Consider the following 26,045-nt stretch of genomic DNA (forward strand, 5'->3'; position numbering starts at 1 on the left):
AGAAAATGTATGAAGATGCCAAACATAGTCATGAAGATCATCAATAAAATGGGCTTTTCTAGATTAAAAAGAAATGGTTTGCCCCTATAGCAGCTCTTTTCTTTCAGAGAGCAGCTACAGAGTTATGTGAAGGTTTATGTCTTAAGGAGTAACTAAATATTTGGAATAAGTGTTAAGAGATCAGATGATGCATACTAGCAATGCCAGTTTATCGCAGTGCTCTTGTATTTGACTGTCAAGCTCCCCTCCCTCCCTTACAGGTTTGGAAATATACCTATTTTTCTAAGAATTGCAATAGAAAAAACTTGAGCAGGATGCCAGCTGCTCTTCCTGCCTCTTCTCGCCCCCACGCCACAACTGTGGTATTCTGCAAGCCAGCAGGAGACTAGCCATCTTCAGGACATCAGATGAGGCAGAACTCAGGTTGTCTGAATTGTGTTTCTCCTGAGCCTGTAAAAGCAACAAATGTCAGTACCAGGTGATGGCAGCAGTTCACCTGTTTGATCTTGGCTGGTAGGATCCCGGGGCAACATCCCCTTTTACTTTGGTCTGCGTTCAAGTGACAATGACTGAACTTTGGAGCTAGACTTCGACACTTCATGCCCCGTGGGATGCAAATTAATAAGCAGAAACATGGGGGGCTTCCAAACATAAGCCAGGTTCCTTTAAACAAAAATCCACTGTTTGTCCAATATTCTTTTATTGTCCCTCATCCTATTTCAGAAACGGAGCTGGGGCATCTCATAAACGCCAGAGAGAGAACCTGTTGTACGTGAGCAGCTAGACACTTGGTTCAGGGCTCCAGACCTCTTTAACATAAAAAATGATCCAGCAAATGGCTGGGGTACAGCAGTAACCATTAAGGCTAGCTCCATATGCAAGGCTGGGGTGTATCATCCCAGTGAACTGAGCTTGACCGTGCACCCCCACCACAATGTTTTTCTCTGGACGTGGACTTTTTTGGATGGTAGGGAGAAATGAATCGAGGAGGTCTCACCTCTGCAGTGACTGTCAAGGCAGCGGCCCATCCTGGCTTTCTTGGAGAGCAGATTAGAAGTGCTTTCCTCCAAGTGAAATGATCTTGACAGATGACAGGAGTTTGTGGAGCGCAGGTCGGAAGCTGTGCACCAGACCCAGGTGCATATGCACCAGCCACTGCAGTTATGTTCTCTCTGGCCAGGTTGAAGATTAAAAATTAGTCATCCCTGGCCAGGAGGGTGGAATCGTAAACAAAAAGGGTGGATGGTGAATGTTGTTTAGGTGGAGTGATCCTGCTGGTTGTTTTTTAAATAACTTAAGGCTTTTATAGATCAGTATTGACATGGTCCAGCATCTTACATCGCTTACGGAAAATCTCAGCCAGGGTCTACTACTGCTGGTTGAGACTAGGGGTGACGGGGTAGTCCTCCCACCCTTTCACCACATCCTAGCAATGGCCACGCTCTTGTCAGGAACTTTGTAATAGATTTAGATTTCAAGATAGGATACAGGCTTTTTATTTTTGCATCTTCAGAGGCTCTCAATACCTGGTGCTACAGAGACTTATATGAGTATCCTGGAGTCACTCACAGCAGTACATTTAAGCATGTATGTCTAACTTTGCAGGGTTGAGACCTTAGCGGTAAAAGTTTCTGAGGCAAACTTCTGATGTTCTTGCCTTCACTACATTCTCCAATTATGTTCGTCTTTGTTGTATTTGCTAACTGAAAGGGACTGTTCAAAGACAGCTTATCTTTCTAGCACCAATTTTAAGTATATTGGTGTAAAAATAATGGGGCCTGCAATAGCACTTAGCACTCTTCAACTTTAAATCACCAGGCATACCCTTGGTGTTAATGTGCTTTGCATGAGCTGTGTTATGGCAAGGCAGTTTAGCTTCTTCAAAGCTCTTATCAAAACAGTCTCCGTTAAAGTGACTCCATGCTGCATCCAAGCCGCAGTGGATGTGGAAGCCAGGCTGTTGGCCAGGGAGAAAGATGCAGTTAATGTTACTGGGGTTACCCTCTTCCTGCACTGCCTTATTGTTGGAAGACAACAAAGTTTGGAAGCTTATAACCCAAATGTGGAAATATTGCCTTCTTAACTTGTCCCCCCCACTCCCTTCCAAGAAAGCATAGTCCCCTGATTCCTTTCGTAATATATACATTCAGTGACCAAGAAAAGGCACTTTGATCAAAATATCTTTTCTTGGTCTTTGAATTTCTATTTTATGTAAGGAAAGGAATCCGTGTGAAAAGACACTTGAAAACTCTTTGTTCCTGGAATAGTCCTAGTTGGGCTACCTGCATGAGTGGAGGAGTCAAATTCCAGATCTAAGGCTACTCTTTTTCCATGTCCAAAGGTCCCCAAAACATTATTTAATATATTCCTAATTTAAGGCAAGACATCAGGTTTTGATTTTCCCCACCAGAAAGATGTGATGGACTATCTCTTTTAAATTTGGTGCAAATGGCTGCTTTCATGCAGGAGGGTCTTTCCCAGGCCATAGTCCACTAGAGCAGCTATTGTGCATCCTGCAGTCAATAGCATTCAATTTAAATGTTTCAGACCTGTTTTATTTAGAAATGGGAATGTCTGTCGGTATTTGGCTACATACACGCATTCAAATCATTTGGGAGAATTCCTCCAGCTCTGTTTTCCTGCTAGCAAATCTTACCCAGAGCCACATGTATAGACATTCAAGTGCCGAGGGACTGAAGAACGGAGAGCTTGCAGTGCTGACATTACACCACCGGGGGGGGGGGGGGGGGTCCTGTGCACACACCTTGGTTTGCTCTGTAGGCTCCCTTAGTCTGCCTAGCAACAGATGGCAGCCCTGATTGGCTAACCCAGACTGCCCATGGTCAGTCAGCCTGTGTTGTCAACATGTACTGACATTCACTCTCCCAGGAACAAAACTCACCTGGAAGTGATTTAACTCTGGTTGTTCCCAGGTTATTTTTCGCCTGGAGCAGCCATTTTTACTCTGGGAGAAAAAGTGTGAATATCCGCACAATCGTGATTTCTTCTGGGAGAACAGCGACTCTCCCGGGAGAAAGTGAATGTCTGCAGAAGCATAGATTTCATAGACGTTAGGGCTGGAAGGGACCTCGGAAGATCATCGGGTCCAGCCCCCTGCCCAAAGGGCAGGAAGTAAGCATGCCCCAGGATGGCCTTTGATACTGTTTGAACAGAGCTCATTTTAACATCACATCCCCAAAAATGCGTCTCTTCCTCAGGGTGAATCTGATTTGGTAATCCAAAGTCTAATAAAGTGTCATGGTGTTGCCTCATCTTTGAATTAAAAAGGGAGTAAATAAGCAATGGTGCTTTCTTGGGAACTTGATTCTTTTCTACCCAGATCTGATCTCTGCATCACTCATTAGAGCTTTCCGGTCTCTTAGGGGTTCACACAGAAAAATACTCAATTAATTTTGACTGTTGGCTCTCTGCTGAACCAAAAAACCCATAGCAGTTGGCTTCCGTGAAGGACTCTGGGTTGCCTTTTTTCTTTTTTTTTTTTTTACAGGCCCGTCCAGATCTCAGAATATGCAAGACAGTCGTTCCCTGTTCAATGCCCACCTTGAATAGCATGCCGCAGCTGTGGTCTGGGACTCAGTACAAAGACTATGGTGAAATAAATTGAAGAGAGAATTCTTTATTCACTTAGTTTTCTTTTTAATTCACATGTCTTGGAATGGAAAACAGGGCAAGATTTTATTATAAATAGTAACTCGGGCTAGCGCCAAATTCTTGTCCATAACATGTGCGAGCAGATAAACAAAATAGGGCGGCTCTCATTATTCATCTCTAGTGTAACTATTTCTATAATATGCTCGCTTCACTTGTCGAGTGAATTATGCGATTGGCTGTGTGACACTAAATAGATAAAAATGTTAGTGTTCGTATGATTCAGATGATATTTCAGAGGAGACATTTTTTCCTCTGGAAAATGAATTATAAAATGTTCTGCAACTTAGTCACATTTGGCTGGAATGTTTTTTGACTTTTTATAATAAGACGGGTTGGTGGGGAGGGTGTTGGCAGACAGTTTATCTTCATTTTGGACTTGGAAACATAAGATTGTGTTTAAATTGATTTGCTGAAGGAGTACGTAGCTACCATATTATAGCTGTGGTTGTGGGATTGGACAGAAAATGGAGCCTGGTCATAGCAGGAGACGAAGGGGAGCTAGGGATGGAAATGTTGTGGGGGCGGGAGGGGATTCGACATGGAGTTAATTTACAGGTCAGCTTTAGGAGATGTGATTAGTTGGCTTCCCTTCACCTCCTTCCTCCAAACACAGTTCCTCCAAACACAGTTGAGTTAAATCAAAGCAGGGTTTGGTCTTGTCTGCTTAAGGACTTCACAGCGGTCCAAAACAAAAAGAGGCTTGGGGTGGCTTTCTCATCTTGGCGGTTCCTAGGATTCATCTTTGGGTGCTGCTCAGCCCACATAGTCTATCCTGCAGCTATGAAAAACCAAGTCCCTTATACATGGGTGAAGCATTGAGCCCCTTGCAACTATGCATCAACAACAAAAAAAGACAAAATAACCATGTCCAGCAGGGTCATTGCCTGCTAATGCTTTGAGGTTTCTAGGCAGTGCTCAGCTCTACATAAAATTATGTGTTTTCATTAAAAATTGGTTGCCTTTGAGGTAGGGTTGCCTATCCCGTCAACATGAGACATCCAAAGTAAGTGATATAAGCCATTAATCAAGCAATGCCTCTTCTCCAGTCCACCCTTTTGTTCCTTTTCACACAGCCCATGCACCGCTGCTCTTCTGCACACCTGGCTTGCAGGTAAACACCATGGCAAAGTGCTGCATAATTCTCACTTAAAAATCTAGTGCCAGACAGCAATTCTAAAAACATTTGCTGTCTCCTGAGGAGCTGGACTTGGAGACTGAGTTCAACAATTAAAATGCAAAAGGGGGACATGCTAGTCCCACTTCAAATACAGATCTCAATCCCTGGTGTCAGCTCTGTCTGACTTCAGCAGCTGGGCCTGATCCAGCTCCACCGAAACCCGCTGCAATCTTCCCCTGAGGAATTTGGGTTAGGCCCTTGCTGTGCGTATGTGCAGTAGTAACTCTGCAGAGTTGCCACGCCACGGGGGTTTAAATTTTGTCTAGTCAAATACCCCAGTGTGATTAAATCATAGTATGACTGGATTTGTAGCCAAAGTGCTGACACACCCTTAGCTTGTAGTGGTAAAACAGGGAGATGCTAATTTATGGGCTGGACTGTGAATCATTTTCGTACCCTGCAAGTAGACTGTTGCTCCCTGAGCCTCTCTCCGATTTCCCACTGTGGAATTCTTTTAAGAGAAACGCAGAAGGCCCAAAGGAAGGAAAAACCTTCTCGCCTTTCGCTCTTCATATTTGCAGCATACTAAATATTTCACCACTCCTTTTCTTTGAAACAATGGGCTTCTTCAAGCACGGTGACCTTACTTGTGGGGTATGGCAGTGCAGATCCTGCGCAGCCGTTGTACGGCACTGAGCTCTGCGGGAGTTTAGAGTGGTAGGTGGTTTAGTGCCTTTGCTTTGTATTTAAAATACATTGACATTCACAGGCATGCCAAATTGAGATGCTTGGTGCCCGTTTCTTGTGAAAACTCAGGTTTTGTGTGATTACACCCCAAACTACTCTACAAATTAATCAGCGATCCTTAATTGTGTCTGCTCATAACAGAGAGAATGTGTGCGTGTGAGATGAACAAAGGCAGAGATGGAGCCTTGGGGGTGAGGAAGGGAGATCCTCGGCATGCTGGATCTCTTCTCAGTGATCCCCCGGTACTGCTGTGCGCCTCATCCTGGGCTGCATAAACCTCAGTCTTCCTTGGGCTTGGTTTGGGTGCATTAATCATACAGAATTCTTCATTTTATTTGATATGGTGAGAGCTCAAGCCAAGCTCCCCATTGCCCTAGGTCAGTGGTTCTCAACGTTTTTGGCCTCAAGGTGCCCATTGTCAGACTCCAGGCATCCGTCCATAACTATTGGGAGTTTAGTGGCACCCCATTTCAAACCTGAATTTATTTATTACAGTCCTGACCTCTTTGCAGAGAGGCTAGGCAGCATTGGCAGGGAAGTGGGCAGACAGTGAGAGCCTGAGCCTGCCCTTATCGGCTTCTCTCCCCACACCTCACTTATCTCCTCGCACTTCCTGCGGCAGCCTTCAAAGAATCTTGCGGCACCCTGGTTGAGAATCACTGCACTAGGTGCTGTACCTACTTGTAGTGAAATAGCTTTGCCCTGAAGAACCAATATTCCTACTAGACCACATAGACAAAGAGTGGAAGAAACTAAGTAGTATTATTCCCTTTGTTCAGATGGTGAAATTGGGCTCCGTGAGAGTAAGCGGAAGTCTGACAAAGCTGGACATTAACCCTAGAGTTCCCATGCGTAAGCTAGTGTTTTAATCATAAAACCACTCTTTCTTCTTCATTTAGGTGTATTCATTTAACAAACACTAGGTTTTAACAGGCTCCATGATAAACCTAGATCTACTCTATGTTCAACTGTCTGTCCTCTGCAAGCTTGCAATACTTTTTTTCCATTGATGGCACACTGTAGTGTAGCGTAGATGTTTTCTTTTCCTAATCAGCTGTAAAATGTTTGATCTGTAGATGTTTTTAAGTCTCTGTCCACTTCGACTTGATGGATATAAAATATGGTTGTCTTAAGCGTACTGGTGTTCCAGGTTGTGATGTGAGGATGAATGAACGGAGCTTTTCAATCAGGATTGTCAGAACCTTACTGTAAAACAAATGCTGTACCAGCAGTCTGCTAAGAATAAAAATCCTATTCAACATTTCAGATCATCTTAAGAAAAATGACTCGTCTTTTTATTCAGTACTGGGCCAGCAAGAATTGCATACGGGCCTTTATACTGACCAGATGTTATATATAGCGCACATGCACACACAAAGGAGGCAGCAGCTGCATATGTCTTTTGAAGAAGGAAGCAGAGTATGAAGTGTGTTTTTTCCCTTTCATTCTCACAGGCTCTTGAAGAAGCCCAAAAAGCCATTCAGCAACTCTTTGGTAAAATTAAAGATATCAAAGACAAAGCTGAAAAATCAGAGCAAATGGTAAGTAGCTGTTTCTTTGTGGTCTTTTACAAGGGGTGGGAGATCTCCTTCAGTTCCCAGCACGTGTTGTCCACACAAAAGAAGTGGCACGCTGGAGACACCTGCTAACACGCTGTTGAGAGCTCACGCTGGATCTAGTGTTACCCAGTCTGTATCAACTCTGTACCCACGAGCCTGTGGTAGCATCGCCCTGATCCCAGAGAAAGGACAGGGCTTCATGTCCTCTCATGAAGGATTTGCTGCAGTGGCTCTGATGTTTACTCGATCTCATATCCTTAAATTGACAGGTTAAAGAAATTACACGAGATATCAAGCAGCTGGATCATGCCAAGCGCCATCTGACCACCTCCATCACGACCCTCAATCACCTACACATGCTGGCGGGCGGTGTGGATTCACTTGAGTAAGCCATGAGAACTGGTGGTGGTGTGTGTTGAAGGCTGGGGCTCTCCAGCTGGGTTTTCAGTAATGCACAGGACTGGTTCTGTGGCAGCTGGTTGCTCTGCCTCTAGGGGAGTTCTGCTCCCAGAATTAGCAGTGACTTGTGCGTTTTGCCAGAAGGTCCTTTCTGCAAATACTCCATAAGTTCCAGTAGCCTCTACCTTGCTATATATGTAAGAATGTGTAGCCTTGGACCCACACGAGAGGAATGGGAGTTGCTGTGTTGGAGAATATTATCCACCAGCTGTCCAGCTAATGTCCTACTGCTAGGTGTGTGGCCTTTACAAACCAGGCCAAACCTTAGGTTTTATTTGAGAGAGGTGAAATGCTTCTGCTTATTTGATACGGTCGTATGTTTAAGGTGTTCACTGCAGTCATGCCAGGGTGCTGTTTGATATAGAAAGTCCATTTAAGGGAGCCAGTTCTTTTCTTCCCCAGCCCTTTGAAGCTCTGGTGTACAAGTAGCAGTCCATGGTGAGCCCAGGGGGTTGAGCTGAGAGGGACATGTGTTGCACCGGCAGGGACGTAGCCCAGTCTGGGAAGGTAGCAGGCTTCACAGCCATGAGCTGGTTCCATAGAGCCTTGGGCTGGCGGATGCCTGCGAGTCTAATCCTAGGCTTCCCATCTGCAGCATGTCTGAAGGATGGAGAAAAATAAATAATTCCATTTGTTTTTTCTCTCACTTGTCTATGAAAGACATTAACACTCAAGCCCAGGCCAATAGCTTTTAAATAGTAGGATTCTTCTCTGGGAGGCTGTAGCTGAATTTTATTTTTTTTTGGGGGGGGGGGGATGGCGTGCACTGTGAGATGATAAATCGCTTGACTCAGGTCATTATGGCAAAATAACATTTACTGGGCTTCAGCCCCATCCTGGGAGGTTGATGCATTCAGTAGTTTACATGTTCCTTGCCAAGTGTGACTGTCATCATCTGTGTTTCTGAAGCCCTGTTAGATGGATGCCGGCTTGGTTTACTTTACCAGCAGTTAAAACAAATCCTAATACTTCTGGGAATGTTAACGAACCTTTGTGCCTTTTAGCAAAATAAATTGCAATAGGCATTACCGTGCCCCAGGGGAGGGGCGGAGGGGCTAGTCGCTGGTCGGTGGACGCTCGCCCAGGATCTGCCCTTGCTGCCCAGCCTAGTTTTGTAATCTCTGATTTCCTTCTCAGGGCAATGACCAGGAGAAGGCAGTACGGGGAAGTTGCCAATCTCCTGCAAGGTGTCGTGAATGTGCTAGAGCATTTCAACAAGTACATGGGGATTCCGCAGATTCGACAGCTTTCCGAAAGGTAAAGTGATAGCTCCTTGTGCACCTCTCAGGTCTCTTGGAAAAGAAGTCAGAAAATGCATTACACAGCATACATTCCCCAGGAACTGAAAGGCTGGATCCGTGCCCTCAGGTTTATATCCAGCCAAAGGAGATGGTTTAAAATTGGATGGACTTGTTCATCCCTTTAACAGTCTGTTCTACTCATAACAGTGATTAATATGGATGTAATTCACCAGTGACCTGGACTTCCCATTGGTTGGCTCTTAATAGGCATCATCATTTACTTGGTAACAGTGAAAATTATTTCATGTGACCTTTTCAGCATCAGTTTTTGTAATAAACCTGGAACTGATATTTTCCACCACTTTCTTAGCCTCGTGAATCTGTGCCGTGTTATGCTTCTGGGCCATAAGACATGTACGTTTAAAATAAAACAATGTAGTGAGCCAGTTTCTGACTTGCACCTGACTTCTGTGTAGTTGCACTGAGTAGAAGTGATAGCACAATGTCTCCCTGTAGTGTTGAGCTTGGAGCTGCCCAGAGCTTGATGGGTCCATTTTTTCATCTGGTCACAAAGCCAGAGCTTAACTTTGGTTGTGGGGTGACCAAACAAGCCTTTTCTGAGCTTTACAGAGCTTCTTGTCCTAGCTGGCTCTGCGCCTAGGAACCTTAGGGCCAACTAGGGCTTGTCTTATGGATGTAACAGCAACATCTGAGGTATTAAGCAGGGTTATAAGTCGTTCTCAGCATTGTTGCCCTGGGTTTGCTGTCTTGCTCCTTGTATGGCCAGGGGTCTTGGCACTCAGCAGCCCCCACTTTCTGATTGATCAAGGCTCAGTGTTGCCTGACTTTCCCAGATTGCCTTAGTGATGGCAAAAGCTTTGCTTGAGTCTTGAAAGTTGGGCTTGAGAAGATGAGCTAGAGCCTTACTGCCCAAGGAGGCATGGGCTACTCACACCACTGTGAAACAATATAAATATCGCAGCCATACACATAGGGAGGGACCAAGGAGACTTTCGTAGTCCCAGCACTTGGTTTGCACCTGGTGTGCTTGTAGCCGTCGTTCTCAGCTACGGGAAGTGGCCTGTTTGTTACAGAGGGACTTGCAGGAGCTGTGCAGATACTGCATGTTCAGTGTCTGCTGCTGCTGGCCCTTGCTGAGACAGCAGCTTGCTCTCCTAAGCACTGCAGCATTGTACAGTCCTGCCTGTGACTTATTTGGTGCATTTGTAATGCTGAAAGTATACAGCCAAAATTTGATGCTCCTCCTGGAAAGACCTGCTGGTGGGGACATGAATGAGGCAGGATCAATCCCCCTCTTTGTGCTTTTCTCAAAAGCCTACAGAAATGCTCGGCAGCAGGGGCAGGGGTCTTGATTTGGCAAAGCACTTAATTGCCTACAGTTGCTTCAGCTTGAGCATGTTCTAAAGACCCTTCAGACTCAATGTAATTGAATGCACATGCTTCAGCGCTTTGCTCAGTGAAAGCCACGGTCCATTTAAGCCAGGGGTAGGCAAAATACGGCCCACAGGTCGGATCCAGCCCATTGAGGGATTTTGTCTGGCCCATGATGGGTTCCTCGGTCTTGCCTAGCCCAGGCACAGGGGGCAGCCAGGGCCATGGCAGCAGCTGGAGGGGAGCAGTGTTCAGGAGCGGGATGGGTGGGAGAGGCCAGGATTGCAGGGCGGTGAGAGTGCTGCAATCCACTGCGCACATGCCCCTTTGACAGGTGCCGATTCTGCAGCCAGGGACGTGCGGGAAGCAGATCACAGCTGTTTCAGGCCTTGGCCCTGTGTTGTCACTGCCCCCAGATCCCAGGGTGTCCGTGGAGACCACTCGGGACCTGGGTGGGTGAGGCACACAGCCAGGTGGACAGGATGGGGCCGCTTAGGGAGTTTTGCTGAGCTGTGCAAGGGGCAAGAGGGGTGCTGACCTGGCCCATGAGAGCTCACCAAAACTCCCTTTATGGCTTGTGGGCCCCAATAATTGCCCACCCCTGGTTTAAGCCCTGTTCTCCAGAACTAGACCTGGGGCCCTTTTCTGCAGATTGGTAGTGCCCAGAGTAGAGATGATGTGCTTCATGGGGAGCTGTGGAGGGGCTGTTATGCAGCGGACCACAGTGCGGTTCTTATTTACAGAAATTTGTACAGAAAAAATGTAAGAAAAACAAAGAAGTATCAAATCACACCTGAGTCTGGTGTGGGCTGGGAAGAAAACTTTCCTCTGTGTTATTCTCTGTCTCAGATAAGGGAAGGAGAAGCTTAGGGAAAGTCTATTCCAACTATTCTTAGACTCTTCTCTGCTGGATTTTCCTTTCCTTGCTTACACAAGGAGAGTTGCACCATCTGGTAATGATAGAAATGGTTGGTTGTGGGGTGAAAGTAGAGCTACACCCATCGTGTTACTAGGCTTTTTTACTACGTTAGCATCCAGGCAGCTCATGACTGTGGGGAACTGGATTGTGATTGAGCTGGATTGCATGCATGTATTGGAGCACCATTAGGATTGGGTATTTCTTTCCCTTGCCTTGCTTTGAAAAATGCATGTGGTTGATATAACACCAAAGTTTTTAGCTTTTAAATCATGTATTTATATTTGATACGCCCATTCATTTTGCTGATCAATCAGTAAACTGAAAGGAAAGTATTTCAGAGGGCCCTTGGATGTTTTTGAATTAAGCGATGCCCCCCAGGAGGAAAGCTGGGGGAAGGTCTGTAATGCTAATTGAAAGGTGTTCAATAAATTACTAGCGTAATGTTTTATGACTAGCTCCACTAAGGAGAGGGGCTGGAGCCAGCTTCGGACAGCATGGGAAAGGAGAAGGGGCTGCCGAAAGTTACTGGATGGGATTATCAGGTAACATGGTGTTAATTTAGATCCTAGTCCTTAGTGCTAACGTAATTGCAGGCATTGAACTATTGCATTTCTGATGTGTTCCTGCTGAGTGACTGCAGAAGTGACGGAGCCGTTCCTGGTCAGGTTCTGGTGCTGAAGCTTTCTGTGGATCCACGCTGCGTCGGACTGCGCTCGGTTCAAGCCCAGCCAGGCTTCTAAAAACAGCTCCTATGGTGTATGGAAGGATGCTAATTATAGTAAACAAGAGATACTGTTATCTCCTATTTCTGCTCTGTTTTCTATCTGTGGAGGGAGGATATCATTAGTGGTCAAAAACCCACCCATGACAGTGGTCTGAAAAGCCTTGCAGATAGTGGAAAAAGCCTGGAAAGTATTTAAAAGAGACATAATTATAAGTCTGCCACAGAAAAACAGGCTAGCTCAGCCCTGTCTATTCTCAGCAGGCCGCCAGGCACAGTCTAATATTTCTGGTAGCTTTGGCAAAAGGAGTTGTGGTTTCTAGTGATTTGCTGTTATTTGAAATGCAGAAAAGCTTTTTCTTTTAAAAAGGTGGTAGTGGGGGGGGATAAGGGAGAAGTCAAACATTTGCTAACACCCCTCTCGCCAGAGCTTGGAGATGTGCGTGAGCAGTGTCGGGGAAACGCACGGTCCCGGCCCTTTAGGTTCAGGTTGGCCCTATGTGGCCATCCCAGCCCTTGGCCAGAAGATGAAGCAGAGATATCTGCTTAAAACCAATGTTGAAAGACCTCTGGAACCGTGTCAGGCTGGCGGAGTTGGTGACTGCTCTACCTGCCAGCGTTTCAACTTCTAACTGACTTTTTGCCATTAACGCTGGGCTTTCAGGGCTTTTCAGGTTTCAGGTTTGCATTTCAGCTTGGGTGCTGGTACAAGGCCAAGCCCCAGGTTTGAAGAGGCTTAAACCCAATCTCCATTTTCCAGGTACTAGGGCAAAGGGGCAAGTAGCACGAGCAAAGCTACACGCACGAGTGCTGCACTGCACTTCTCTTCCCTTTGCTCTAGCATGGTTTGCAGTGTGTTGCATTGAGGGGAAAATGGAAATAAAGCAACAGAATAAGACCCAATCTCCTTGCTTTTTGGTTTGATTTTGTCTTTAACCCATGATTTTTCTGTTCACCTCGGTGATTGTTAAAACTTTCTTAATGCCTCAGTTCAGCCAGCGTGCAAAGTTAAGCACGTGAGCACTCCCAGTGTAGTCAATGGGACTGTTCACATGCTTAAAATTAGGCACATCCTTAAGTGGTTTCCTGAATTAGAGCCTAAAACAACAAGATCCATGGTTGGGCCTAGAACTGCTTGACAGGGCGTCTTTGCTTCTCTCCACTTTCAAGAAGCCGGCAGCTCTTGTGTTCAGAGTCTCCTTTGTACTTTACGCGGCAGCTGGAATCAAATGCTAATGTTACTGTTAGCCTGTCAAATCTAAGGACTAGGAATCGCAGTAAACAGGTCCACATGTTCCTGTCAAGTCTCTTATTCACATGAATACTGATACTTTTTGGGCTTGGAAGCTTGTTTATTTTTTTGATCCGTTAAGCTTCCTTCTCAGGAACCAAAGGGCCGGATCCCTGCAGTCCTTCCTCACACGAGTCATTTGTGTGATTTAAATGGGAGCACGTGCATAAGTAAAGCCTGCAGATCTGGGTCCTTCTGTTGCTGCGTATTTATCTCCCCTAATTGCTGCTGTATTATTCCTTTTTGTATCGTGACCATGAAACAGGAGTACCAAATGCAGTTCTCTACCTGGAACGCTGTCTAAACTTTCCTACACAATTGTAAAACTAAACTCGAGAATTATGTTCAGCGTTGCAAGCAGGAGGCTTTTTTGAAGCAAAATCCCTGTAAATAAATCAGGGGAAAGACTGGTCATACGGTCAAAGAAATTCCACTGTGATGTTCTCAGTGTAACTTTAGGTCATATATCCTAAACGATATACAAACAATTCTGCATTTCAGCCCCGGAGGAAAAATGATTCTTAAAATCCACTTCATTTCCCCACATTGTTGCATCATTTTCTAACATTTCAGTAAGCACTGAAACTAAAATGGGAAGATTGAAGCAGCAAATCATCCCTGCTTTTGGCTTTTAAGGTCTTAAAAAAAATTCCAAATCAATCCCTGATAAACATCCAGTCCCTTGCACAAGCATATCTGCATCTCTGGAAAAATCCACTGTTTTGTATAATCAGTTCGGTCCTTAAAAGAGTCTCAGTAATGGAAGAATTCAAGGGCTACAAAGGGATTTAAGTGCTTAACTCATTATTTTGGCACTCCCCGACATGTGTAGGCATTTCCTTTTCTCTAGAAGTATCAGTTATTCCCCGGCAACTTGTATTTCTGGAAATTAGAAGCTTTATTCCCTCTGCTAACTCCAAACAAAAGGAAGAGTTTTCTCTTCTTAGCCACAAAAGATGAAGCTAGTTAAACTTTTCTGCCCATTTCAAGTCCTAGCTTTTTCGTTCTCTTAAAGAAATAAAGGATTTATAATACGTCCCTGCAGCCAAACAGTGTGCAAACGGGTGTGTTTAACAATAGGTCGGTTCACCTGGAGCTGTGAATAATTCACTTTGTCAATGAGTGCTTGAAGCTTATCTTGTATTAAAAAAAGGCTGTTTGGGGGGATACCAGTGGTTTCCACAAATAAACTGGATTAGTTTATATTATCTGCTGGTGTCAACTAGTGCCCATAGCTCCATTGGAGTCTGACCCAGAATGACAACATAGGGCCAGAAAGTCAGACACGTGTTAGTGAATACTGTCCTAGTGCTAACGTGCTATCCAGGGGTTCTTATTTATTGGATCCAGCGTGGGCATGCCCCGTTTCCTAATGTGGATGTTTGCTTTCTTGTCCTACTACCTAACCCTTTTCATGCATCCCCCCTTGGACATTTAGATGGAAGAGCGCTGTTCGGCAACATTATCAATATTATGACACAGGTAGCTATCACATGGGCAGCCAAGTAATTGCTTGATCTTTCTCTGGCAGGGTGAAGGCTGCCCAGAACGAACTAGGACAGCAAATCCTGGCAGATTTTGAAGAAGCTTTTCCTTCTCAGGGCACAAAGGTAAAGTTCAGACTTTTCCCTCTTCTCTCTAATGAGCAGTCTGGTGGCAAATGAACATCAAACACAATCATCGCTGGCTTTCATCTGATTTTTTTAAATCTCTTGTTCTGCATGTGGCTTCTTTTGTTGCAAAAAACATTTTAGAAAGAGGGACCAGTCCTACGGGTTGTGATTCTTACTGGTTTCTATCAAGTGAGTGCGTGCAAGAGATAAGATACTGAGTCCATTGCCCTGTGGCTTTAATTGAGCAGAGAAGTATCACATGTGCAAAACGGAAATACTAAGCACTTTCTTCCAACAAGGGCAGCTGCAAGATCTTTCTTGTGGAGTAGATCTGTTGCTAATACTCATCAAGTCTGTTACAGTATTGAAGGGATATGCAGGCAGAATGATTAACGCATCTTACAGCGGCTGCTTGAGACTTAAACCTGCTCCAGACTCATGCCAAGGGCTGCCCCAATCAGCCCAGCTATAAATGGGCACCTGGTCACCTTTACTTTCCTTCCAAATGACCAGGTATGATGTCAGCTGCATCACTTTATTACATGCTTACACTGCTCAAGCCTTTGGGTTGTCAGGTGTATGAGGACCTTTGGCCTTCCTGCACCGTGCTAGTCCCTGGAGCTGAGTAAAGATGAAGAGCCGTTCTGCTTCAATAAACCTATGTATTTGTGCCTGCAAGAAGGCAAAAGTCCAGTAGTAATTTGGTCAGTGAAGAATTCAGATTTTTTGCAAGGAGTGTATGTGTTGGAAGCTGCGAGCTAACTCCCTCTTCCGTACCAGCTCTGCTCCCTGACACGTGCTCAATAAATCCTTTACTTTTCAAGCAAAGGGGACTAACAGAGAAGGAGAAGAGGGGTAGGGAGGCAGGCCTACAGCTTATCCCCCAGGGCCATGACCCAAGCATACAACAGAGCCATATCAGCTTCATAGCGTGCTTTGGAAATCTTAACCAGGTGCTTGGAGGTGCAGATACTGCACTGGACGAGTGAGTGGGCAGTGGGGGGTAGGTTGCAGTTTGATTTGCTTGTGAAAGACTGGGCTCAGTCCAGCTTATTTTTCAGAAAGAAAACAAGTGTTGCTGTCTCTGGAATAGTCCACATCAAAGATCACAGCATCGCCAGGCATCATAGTGCGGTCTGGTGTCGATAGGCCCTGCCTAGAAGTGCGTTGCCGGTCAGGAGTGAGCTGGGTCAGGGAAGCTCACACAGTGGTGTCCCCCCTGTGCCTGGCTTTCCTCCAGTCCTTTAAATAGCAGGGTTTTTTAATTTAAAAATTGGTTAGCAGGGCCAGATTCTCAGCATGTGTATACAGGCGTGGCTCCATGCTGGCCAGTGGCACCGCAGTGTTCATCCTGCTTGAACATCTGGCCTACAGGCTTTAAAAGCAGTGACACAGTTACATGGAACACATCATTACACTTGGCTCTCTCCTTGCTGGCTCCTCCTGAAGAGCCTGGCGTTCTCTGGGAATGAACGCGTTGCCTTTCTAGAGTCTTTCTAGTGTGGCAGTGGGACCCTAGAGACTAGTGCAATAGAGAAAGATCCACCGGTGCAATGGAGAAAGATCTAAGTGAATATTTAACGAGCACTACACAATAACTGCCTCCCAGAAGCTCACTGACACGACTGACAAGGGATGCAGTCACTCTGTGTGCATTTGAAACTACATCAAGGGCTTAAGGTTGTTCCAGGTGATGCTTGCTATATTCTACAGTAAAGCTGCAGCATAGGCAAGATCAACAAATAATCAGTTGACGTATGACATGCTGCTGCTTTGATCACCTAACTGGGGGTTTTTTGGTCTTACAGTAGATGGAAAGGCTCTCATGCTTGCTCTGCAATCGCTCTCATGATCGTTGTCCTGAAGAGAATTATTCTTCAGAGAAGCCAATGATAGTGGAGGGCATAGTGCAGATCCTGCTGCAGATGAAGCAGGTAGTGCTTTCCTTGCAGATAGGTGTCTATCTGTTGTTCCCCAAAAAAGCAACTTTGCAGAAGAAAGACACTTCATTGTTCATCCACCAGTAACAGAGTGCCTGAATGCCAGTACATGGCATTAGTAGCATGAGGAAAAGGGATAACAGCAAAAGGACACAAGAAGATGAGTCTCTCAAGGCCAGTAGAATTTACAACCACCCCTTACAGTATTTAGCTATTAAATCTTCTGTTCTCCTTTGTTTTGACAGAGACCAGGAGGGCCCAGCAATGTCCTCCGTGATGCATGTCTAGTCGCCAATGTCCTGGATCCCAGAATCAAACAGGAAATCATCAAGAAGTTTATTAAACAGCACCTCTCGGAATACCTGGTACTTTTCCAGGAAAACCAAGATGTAAGTGGGACGCAGCAGTGACTTTTGGATGTTGTGTGTTTCTTCTCTGTTAGCATTTGTTGATTTTTGTATGTGTGCAGCTTATTTTTGTAATATCTGCTTTTAAACAGCATGTGGGAGATGAGTAATGACTCGATGATGTGACACTGGCTGGATGATGAATTGGGCTGAGATGTGATCTAGCGTGCTACTTTCTCATTTGCTGGAGCCCAAATAATTTCAGCGGAAGCTTTTCATCCTATGAAAATTTTCAAGATATTGAAGAATTTTTTTCTTGTGAATAGAATGAATAAATCAAACTCTGAAATACCCGCAGACTGAATATCTAAAATCAGTCTGGGTCACCAAAGAAGCCCAAACTCCAAAATATTGCATTAAAAACCAAACCAAAACATTTTGACAGCTTTAGACCTTATTTTAGTTTTTGCTTGTGAATCGGAGCATTCATTCCAACCAACACCTTTCCCATGAAGGGTTTTGGTTTTGTTGAATTGGGTTTTTTCTACCGAATACATGGTGTTGAAAACTTCCCATGCAGCTCTCCTAGCAGGCATCCTGGAGCAGCTAATGACCCAAACACCAGAGTCTGAAAACTAAGCAAACGTGAGGATTCTCATTCCAAAGACTGCCTCTTGGGTCCCAAATTCCTCATAGGTGAAATGGGAGCCTGAGCCTCACAACGGGTCTTGGGGTTAACTAACTGAAGCGGTTGGGGGGGGAGATTTAAAAAACATCTAAGTAACTTAACGAGTTCAACCAGACCGGCTCTCTGAAGTCACCGAGGCTGGTCTGAAAATGCCAGCCTGCATCGTAAGCATTTTGAAGATGCGTTGTTCACGTGCCAAGTATTATTAATGTCGGCCAGTTCCGTAGGACTTTAAGATGCATAGCCCCACTCCTTCCCTGAAGTCACTAGACTACGGTTAAGCAAGCTGTTTGCGTGCGAGCAGCTGCAGGCTGTTAAGTTCTGTGTTTTCCGCCCCGCTCAGGTGGCCTGGCTCGATAAAATCGACAGGCGCTACGCTTGGATAAAACGCCAGCTGGTGGACTACGAGGAGAAGTATGGCCGCATGTTTCCCCAGGAGTGGTACATGACGGAGCGCATTGCCGTGGAGTTCTGTCATGTCACAAGGTGAGTGCGCATGCAGGCAGCGCGCGATGCTTTCCAGCCTGGCAAAATCCCCCAAGAAATACTGTGGCAAGTGAGGGCCTTTCGCCAAGCAGCGAGCAGGCCTGCAGGACTTGAAAATGCTGTCTTGAAGTGCCTTTGTTAATATGCTTAAGGCCTGTGACCTAAAATACAAACCCAGTTCAGGTGGCAGTCAGGAAAAAGACACTCGGAGCTTATATTCACGTGCAGATATCAAAATGATGGGGCAGGAGAATGCTTACTCCAGGAGAAGTGCAAATCAGTTGCAGTAAAGATGACGGGGGAGCTATGAACTGACTGCAGCCTGGTGTCTCTCAGAGCTGGGTACTTGAAAGGCAAATCTCCCAGGAGAGCAGCAGATATGCACTAGCCCAGACCTCAGAAGCACTCCTACCTGCTGCTCCTTTGACCCCAATTACAGGCCCGGCTCTTGCCAAAGCTTTGTTACTGTAGGTTTTCCTGCTTTAAGCATGGCGCGTTGGGGGTTTAGTGCTGGGATCCAGTTACACGCAAACCTCAAACAACTGTAGTAATGGATTCTGAAACGTGAGCTAGATGGAGGTTTAGTAGTTCAAGGAAGTGGTTTAGAAGTTAGCTTGCATTTTGTGATGAGAGCTAGCTCTGCTGGGACGTGACTGGGTTTCATCTTTAGGCTTTGAATGTTTTTTTCTCTTCATACCAACTTAAGTAATATTTCCTTTCGTTTGCAAAACCACATCCTTTCCTTGTTTTGTTCCCCGCTTTTAGGACAGAGCTGGCTAAGATCATGCGCACAAGAGCTAAGGAGATTGAGGTGAAGTTGCTTTTGTTCGCCATTCAGAGAACCACCAACTTTGAAGGACTGCTGGCTAAGCGCTTCTCAGGTTGCACGCTAGCCGATGGGACGGTGGTAAGAACCTTTTGGAAGAACAGCCCTACATTCCCAGATCTTAGGCGGGAGAAGCTTCAGCCCTCCCATGTCACTGTGACCCTAAAGGATGTCCTTTACAGCCTTCATCTGGAGAGATGTTAGCTGGCATTGGAGGGTGAGAGCATACAGTGTGTTTGTGCGTGGCAGGTTGGAATTGCACGTGAGGGATTCTTGTGTCTCCATCTTGTACCTTGAGGGTGCAAGAAGGGAATAACATTAACTATGCTAGTTCAGTGCTCCTAGCCCACTTTCACTGGCTGCTGAAGCCATTTTGCAGTGGCGCACCACAAATGAATGGTGCCACGGTATATCCACCACAAAGCACCTTTGTTTGCATGTGGATACGACCCTGCCCCTAAATGTTGTCTCTTCTCTCTGCTCCTTGTGTCTTGCTTCAGGGGAAAAGGCTGTTCTCTTATACCACATGTTTCATGTGGTTTATTCTTACTTGGAATAGCAGCTTGGGGAAAGGGAGTGTCATGGTCTCCTGTCTCATGCATCTCATCTGTCGCTGCTCAGAGCTGTGCTTGTTACTAATACATCTGTTTAGCTTAGGGGCTCTCCTTGTGGTCATCCTTCTCCTTTTTCTGCCTGAAATCCAAACCACATGGCCTGCTAGCTGAATGTCTACACAGGCCCAGAATTACAGTCTCACCGCTCCACGCTGGTTGTTGATGCCTGTTTGGTTAAAATGGCTCTGACCAGAGCTCATCCTGATAAGTGAAGGCATTTGTGATTTGGGGCAAAACCGTGAATGCTGCTAACTAAAGGGACTTCCGTGACTGATTGATTTAGGAGTTCCTGAGAATCTGATTCCCCCAGAATAGTACAGATGGCCCTTTTTAATGGAACTGGCTTAGTTGGGTCATTCTCATTGTCCCTTTGGAGATGAAAGAATATAAGAAGATGGCGATGAAATTATAAGAAAGAACAACAAGCAAGGAAGAAGATTTGAAGTAAAGAAAATGTGGGGATTTTTTGGCAGCTCTGTTTCCCCTCATTCCCTGTGTGGTCCATGAAGCCCTGACCTACTGTCAGTTTTGCTCTTGGAAGAATTAATGGGGTGTGTAATTATACATGAGTATATGGACCGTACACAGTGGGGACAAGCAGCAGAGTGTGAGCAGTATTGCAGGATTTACAGCAGCAGTGTTCCTGTGTCTGCAGTTAAGGGTTGTGTCAGCACTTCTTCAGTAGAGACCCTGTTGTCAAGGGCTTAAAACTAAGTCAGATCACTGCAGTCGGAGCATGAACTGGCCAGGGAGAATATTTGCCCTTCCTTGAGTCGAGGACTGTACAAAATAGAGACCTGTTTTGGTTTCGGGCAACTTTCACTGTCCCTGGAAGTTGGAAGGAGGCTGGGGGATTGCTGGGATGTGGTGGGTACACATGGGTTGAGAGCCCACCTCACTTTCTGCTGACCCCCTTATGGCCAGCTGGGACAGATGAATCTGTTCCCGAGCCACGGCGTTCCAGACCCTTTCTTTGGGGCTTTCCTGTACTGACTTGAGAAGAAAGAACAGAGCAATGCACCCCGATTGTGCTGGGTTGGCAGGGTTGTGGCGGTGCTCTTCACCAGTCCAACCTGTTCGGGATCCTTAACTTCACAAGCAGATGTCTGGACGTCCCTTTGTGTTTTCTGGGTTTCTCAGTGATCTGTAGATTTATGGCTATGAGAGAGCCTGACAGTAAGAAGCCAAAAGGGTTTAGTCAGGCAAAGGAAGAAGGCAGCAGTGCAGTGACTATTACAGAAGAAAACTCTCTTATGGGTATTCTTTCTTTCAGCAGAAGAAGCCAGAGCTGCCGCCTCCCTCTATGAACCCATTTCTGGATGATGAACCTGGGACGGAGACGGATGAAACCATGATGGAGAAAAGTGATATAGACAGAGTAAGTTTTCCAGTCTCCTCATCGGCAAGCCAGGGGAGTTCCAGCATCAGAGTCTCTGCACATCCCTAAGGTTTTCCTTTCAGATCCATCGGAGGGGTTTCTGTTCATTGTGATGCTCAGTGTGAGTTTGGTCCAGCTGAACTGAAACTGCAGAACCTGGATTGATAAAAGCCAGACAAGAATACGGTTGGGTTCCTAGATCCCAAACAGATCTTGCTGTATGGGCAGTCTGGGAATCATATTTTGCTTTGTCTACTCTTCAAATTTAAATCTGGAGTCGCTGAGTGAGAGTAAATACAGCAAGCTCATTATGCCTTTCTTTATAGCCGAATTTTTCTCACTCAGAACATATTATTGGATTAGTTCACGTTAATATTATTTCATGGTGTTTTTCTCCTCTGTTACCTCTGTAATGACAGTGAAGCTAACCACTTTTGTAGTGCTTCACATCTCTAGGGCAGTGTAGGGTCATTAAAAGGAAGAGCTGAGCACAGTAGTGTTGTAAGAGGCACCAGTATCAAAGTGCACAGGTCCCTTGTTTTGCTCTGCGGTGTTAGATTTCCTAGTGTTAATAGCACCTTTGTGTTCTGTGCAAATGTACAGCCCCTTGCACACTGGTGCCGTGGTCCAGGGCTTCCTGGCACTTGCACAATACAAACACATAATAACAGAGATCCTGAAGTAGAATTTTTAAACCAGAGTGTCTTTCCATTATCGAACTCAGAGCAGTGGTTTATTGTCCTGGTAATGTTGGTGAGCAGGAGATCTGGTCCTGAGTCCTTCCCTCTACTTCCTTGGGCTTGTTGCAGCTGCGAGCAGTTAGGAGGCAGGAGGTCGAGGATCTGGTGAGAAGCAAGTGTTGTGTCTTGCCCAGGAGTGGCCTTTGTGGTCAGAGAGAGTTGTAGGTGTTGACTCGATCCTGCGTAGCCTACGCTGACTGTGGAGGCAGGTGAGCCATGAAGAGGCGTCAGATAGCATGTGAAAACTGTGGTGTGGAAATCGGGGCGATTTGTCTAGTGCTAAGAGACAGGCGAAGGAACGAGTGAGCTGCGAAGCACACCCTGAGACCACGCAACACAAGCCCAGCACCAGCCAGTCTGGCCTACCAGAGGTACACCTGGAAAGGAGACCCAAAGGCGTTTCAGTTCCTGTGCACCTCTCGGTAGCTAAAGCTAGTGGCAGATGCATCATGCCCTTTTCTCTGCTTTGCTGGCTGGAGAGAGAAAGGCAGGGTTGAAAGTGGAAGTGGGGTCAGGGAAAGAAAGCTTCTGAGATACTAGTGCTGATGATTGAGGACATGTGTAAGAGGGCTGCTGGGGGAGCAGAAGAGTGTGGGGAAAAGAATCAAAGAAACCCATGTTGAAAAGAAACCCTTTGAGTGATCCTAGCAGCTAGAGTTAATCTGTTTACTTTGGACAGTAATAAAAGGAAGCTGGGCCAGCTGCAGACCTCCTTACTGTGACAACAGTAACCTTTTATTATTCCATCAAGCTTGAGGAGGAAATAGCTTTAACATCTGCAGTTCTTGGACAGGATTGCGCACACAGAAATTCAGCTCTGCTGCTACTGTGAAAAAAATACAGTATTCTCCCTCTCTGCCTGGCTGGAGGCTGTGCGATGCAAAGACTCATGCACACGCACTCACAAGCGTCTCTGCACCTGGTTCTTCCGGCCTCGTGAATGGTGAGCACCACTAGCAGAATCAGTCCCTGACACTCTGCCGTACAATGTGGCCCCGATGAAGCTCCTGGTCTAGGGGCCTCCGAGGATGGGCTGTTTTGGAAATAGCACCCATTGATATCTTCCTGATGCCAAAGAACTCGTGCATCAGGTTGACATGACCAGCCGCTGGCGAAGGCCCGAGGTCAGGAATGATTGCGGGGTGGCATTCTCCCAGTGTCGTAAAAACTCACTTTCCCTAATGTTTGAAAAAGGTTAATGAAGCCAGGCTCACAGAGGTGGTCTGGCCTCCACAAATCATTAGCGCGCTTTGGCTCAACAGCCGTGCACAATTACTCATTTTTGTGTGTTCTGGGCTTCGTTATTTCTGGGAAGCGCTTGCCTTTCCACTCCTCACAAATTCTGCTAGTGACCTAGTGCCCCTTCTCTGTTATTTAGGAAAGTACATCCTCTGAGCGAGAAGGCACTCTCCTGCTTGCTTGCTTGCTTACAGTGGAAAGGCTTTTTTGGAGTGGAAACTCGGTCCTTCGTTGGCCGGGAATTGAACTCAGTTCTCTGGCGAGGCAGCCGAGAATGCTACTTCGGAACTGCCAGTGCTTTCTCTGCAGGCACCGAGATTGTCAGCCGGCTAAGAAGGAAGGGTCAGCTAATAGTCTAGATCTAATTCTAAATCTATTGCAAACAACTGGAGAGAGCTTAAAGCCACTATTCAACATTGAGCTAAAGCATATGCATAATTTTAAGCATGCAGTTAGTCCCATTGACCTCACTGAGATGTGCTTCTGCATCTGGTTGAATTGGGGTGCAAACAGGCTGGATTTCACAAATTGTTTCTAAAAGAGAGAGCATAAGGGAGGGTTGTTCCTAGATCATGAATTCAGACTTGGAGCTTTTAACATGCTGATTATTTTAGATCATCCATATGCTTACTGTTTCAAATTTGAGTTGAAAACTGGTGTAATTTAGCAGTAATTTCTAATTAAATCACCTGTTGCCAAATACTCAATATTTTAATGAAAGAGATTCTCTAATACTTGCAACCCTGGTATCTGTGCTCTGTTTATGTAGATTCCCCCTGCAATTTCACCTGAATATGTTTTCCTTTATATCCTAAATTATAGATATGTTTTCACTGTAGTTTTAAATGACTGCTGTTTTCCACCTCAGAAATGATTGGTGGCGTTTCAGTGCTATTTAATGTGAATGTTATGAGGTTTGATTATTTGCAGAGTGCTTTGAGAGCTCCTGTTGAGAATTACCATAAACGCACAAAGTCTTGTAATACTAATAAATACAAGATTGTTCTACTACATTGGCATCTTGCAATGCGAAGGGTCCAAAATCAGGGCATGTGCATGATTAGAGGCACTCCTTTGTCAAACAAATGAACTGCCAAGTGCAAGTGGTAGTTTGCCAGTTTGTGACAAGTTAGATATTGCTGGTTATTAGTATCGCCACACGGTTCCTAAACACAGGTCCTTCTGTGCTGTTTCTGTAACTGTTTGATCTCACATTTGAAATCATTGCTGTAAATGGTTTTTCTGCAGCCAAAGAAGCCAAAGGTCCCAGACAACCCATTTCACGGCATCGTTTCCAAGTGCTTTGAACCTCACCTGTATGTGTATATTGAGTCCCAGGACAAGTGAGTAGTGCACATGGCCTTTTTTTTTGACTGTGTATGATGGCAGGTTTTCTAATGCTGCTTTTCTTGCATTAGTCTTCGACAGTTATATCACTCCATCTCTTAGAGTGTGCAGCAGTGGGCGCCCAGAAGACCTTAGTGGGTTTAAGGGCAAAGTTTAGCTTCCCAATTCTGCGGTCTCTGCTTTTAATAAATGCTTCTTAGTGCATATAAATGAAAAGTGGATTTAGGGAGGCTGGGCAACAAGGCCTATGATATAGGTTGTAATCTGGCAAAGGAACGTGGCCTGCAGATGCCGTAAGTCCCATTCTGGATACACCTACCAAACACGTTGCATGCAGAGTCCAACCACTTCTTCAGTGTACGCTTCCTCCTTTGCGTAGATGAACGGCTACACTCTGCGCTGTCATTCATTTTGTGAACGGTACGCAGAATCCTGCCAGGTTACCAGTGTAGCTGGTGGAGTTTGAATGCTCTGCTGTGGCTGGACTATGATATCTGTGGTCACAAAGACTTGGAGGACTGAGGCCTGCTGACTTCCCGGGGAAGGCCTTTTCCCCAGCAAAATGAGCAGTGAAGACTCAGAGCACTAACAGCATAGAATTGCCTTGGCTGCATCCTTCATCTCTCATCCTGCACAAAGAGTATTGCTTATTCCTGTTCTGCAAGCCGCTGACCCTTGCCATGTAGTGATTTATTCCTCTGTAAAGCATATGTACTTACAGAGTGTTTTGAGATGTTAAGTGTTATATAAAGTTCTTTGTGATCCTTAAATGAAAGGGGCTGAATTAAAGCAGGTTTCTGTTGCTCCTAGCTCATGAAATTGTAGGTATGTGAGCATCCTCATATGCTTTTCAGCAGCCTTTTCTTTTCTGATTCATCACAAGATGTCCAGAGAAACTTTCAGTGAAAGATGTGACACTGCCCTTGGATCTCTGAAACCTTTTCATAGAGTTGACCCCATCAGCAGGGGTGGTCTCATAGCCACCTCTTTCCCACACATGATCCAGATGCATTCGGGTGATCTGACAAAATGATAGAAAAGTATTTAAAATAGCTTTTCTTCTTTTAATACAACTTAATAGCATGTACAGAGGAGGAGGGACTAGTATCATATGATCAGCCAGCAGTTTTAAGGCTTACTGGGCACCAGGGACACCACAGTATGAGAGAGCACAATGAGTGGATTTGAACTTGGTGAAAGCTCTTGGCATCTCAGTTAGGTTGAGATGTTGGGTTGGCAATCCCAAGGCAGGCTTTCCATGTCCTGTAAATCTTCTGTAGTTAACTGCCTCCCCCTTTCTCCCCAGATCTTTCCTTCAGGGAGCAGATTCTGCTGAAACAGCAGAACAAAGAAAAATGGATTTTTTTTTCTCCTTGCCAAACTTAACACCAAGACATTTAAGTGCCTTTCTCCTCCAGACTGTGGGCCATTTCTGTCCCCGTTCTTGGTGATTCTACCCTGTCCTGCTCCTGTTTCTCTCAGTGTTACTCTTTTTCCTTTTTCTTCAGCGAAGCCCTGAGATGTTTTACATTAGCTTTATAGCCACGGGCACCCGTAGGAATTTCAAAGAAAAACGGCGACATTACCAAAAATAATTGCTTTTCTGTGCAACTTTTTCCGCTTTGATTGAACTTTGGTGGGATCTGTGATTGCTCTCCGAATATGGGATGTTACTTAGACAATTAGTTGTGTTTTTGGGCCACGAACAG

At 45.5% G+C, this 26,045-nt stretch overlaps 1 protein-coding gene across 5 annotated transcripts in view; it reads left to right on the forward strand.

The window, feature by feature from the left end:
* VPS53 (VPS53 subunit of GARP complex) overlaps positions 1–26,045 on the forward strand; it is a 73,470-nt gene that overhangs the window by 18,165 nt on the left and 29,260 nt on the right. For 3 of the 5 annotated variants that reach the window (XM_006277661.4, XM_059717292.1, XM_014603957.3), the window contains exons 5-13: positions 6,991–7,077; positions 7,365–7,480; positions 8,692–8,811; positions 14,650–14,728; positions 16,917–17,060; positions 18,050–18,192; positions 18,958–19,099; positions 20,906–21,010; positions 24,238–24,332. In XM_006277661.4, coding sequence (XP_006277723.2) covers positions 6,991–7,077; positions 7,365–7,480; positions 8,692–8,811; positions 14,650–14,728; positions 16,917–17,060; positions 18,050–18,192; positions 18,958–19,099; positions 20,906–21,010; positions 24,238–24,332 — 1,031 coding nt within the window. Of the gene's footprint in view, positions 1–3,591; positions 3,612–6,990; positions 7,078–7,364; positions 7,481–8,691; positions 8,812–14,649; positions 14,729–16,916; positions 17,061–18,049; positions 18,193–18,957; positions 19,100–20,905; positions 21,011–24,237; positions 24,333–26,045 lie in introns of those variants that run through there. The other 2 variants (XM_059717291.1, XM_006277662.4) reach the window with 2 other exon arrangements.

This window comes from Alligator mississippiensis, chromosome 14 (genome assembly GCF_030867095.1).
Source record: "Alligator mississippiensis isolate rAllMis1 chromosome 14, rAllMis1, whole genome shotgun sequence".
In the NCBI taxonomy this organism is placed as follows: Eukaryota; Metazoa; Chordata; order Crocodylia; family Alligatoridae; genus Alligator; species Alligator mississippiensis.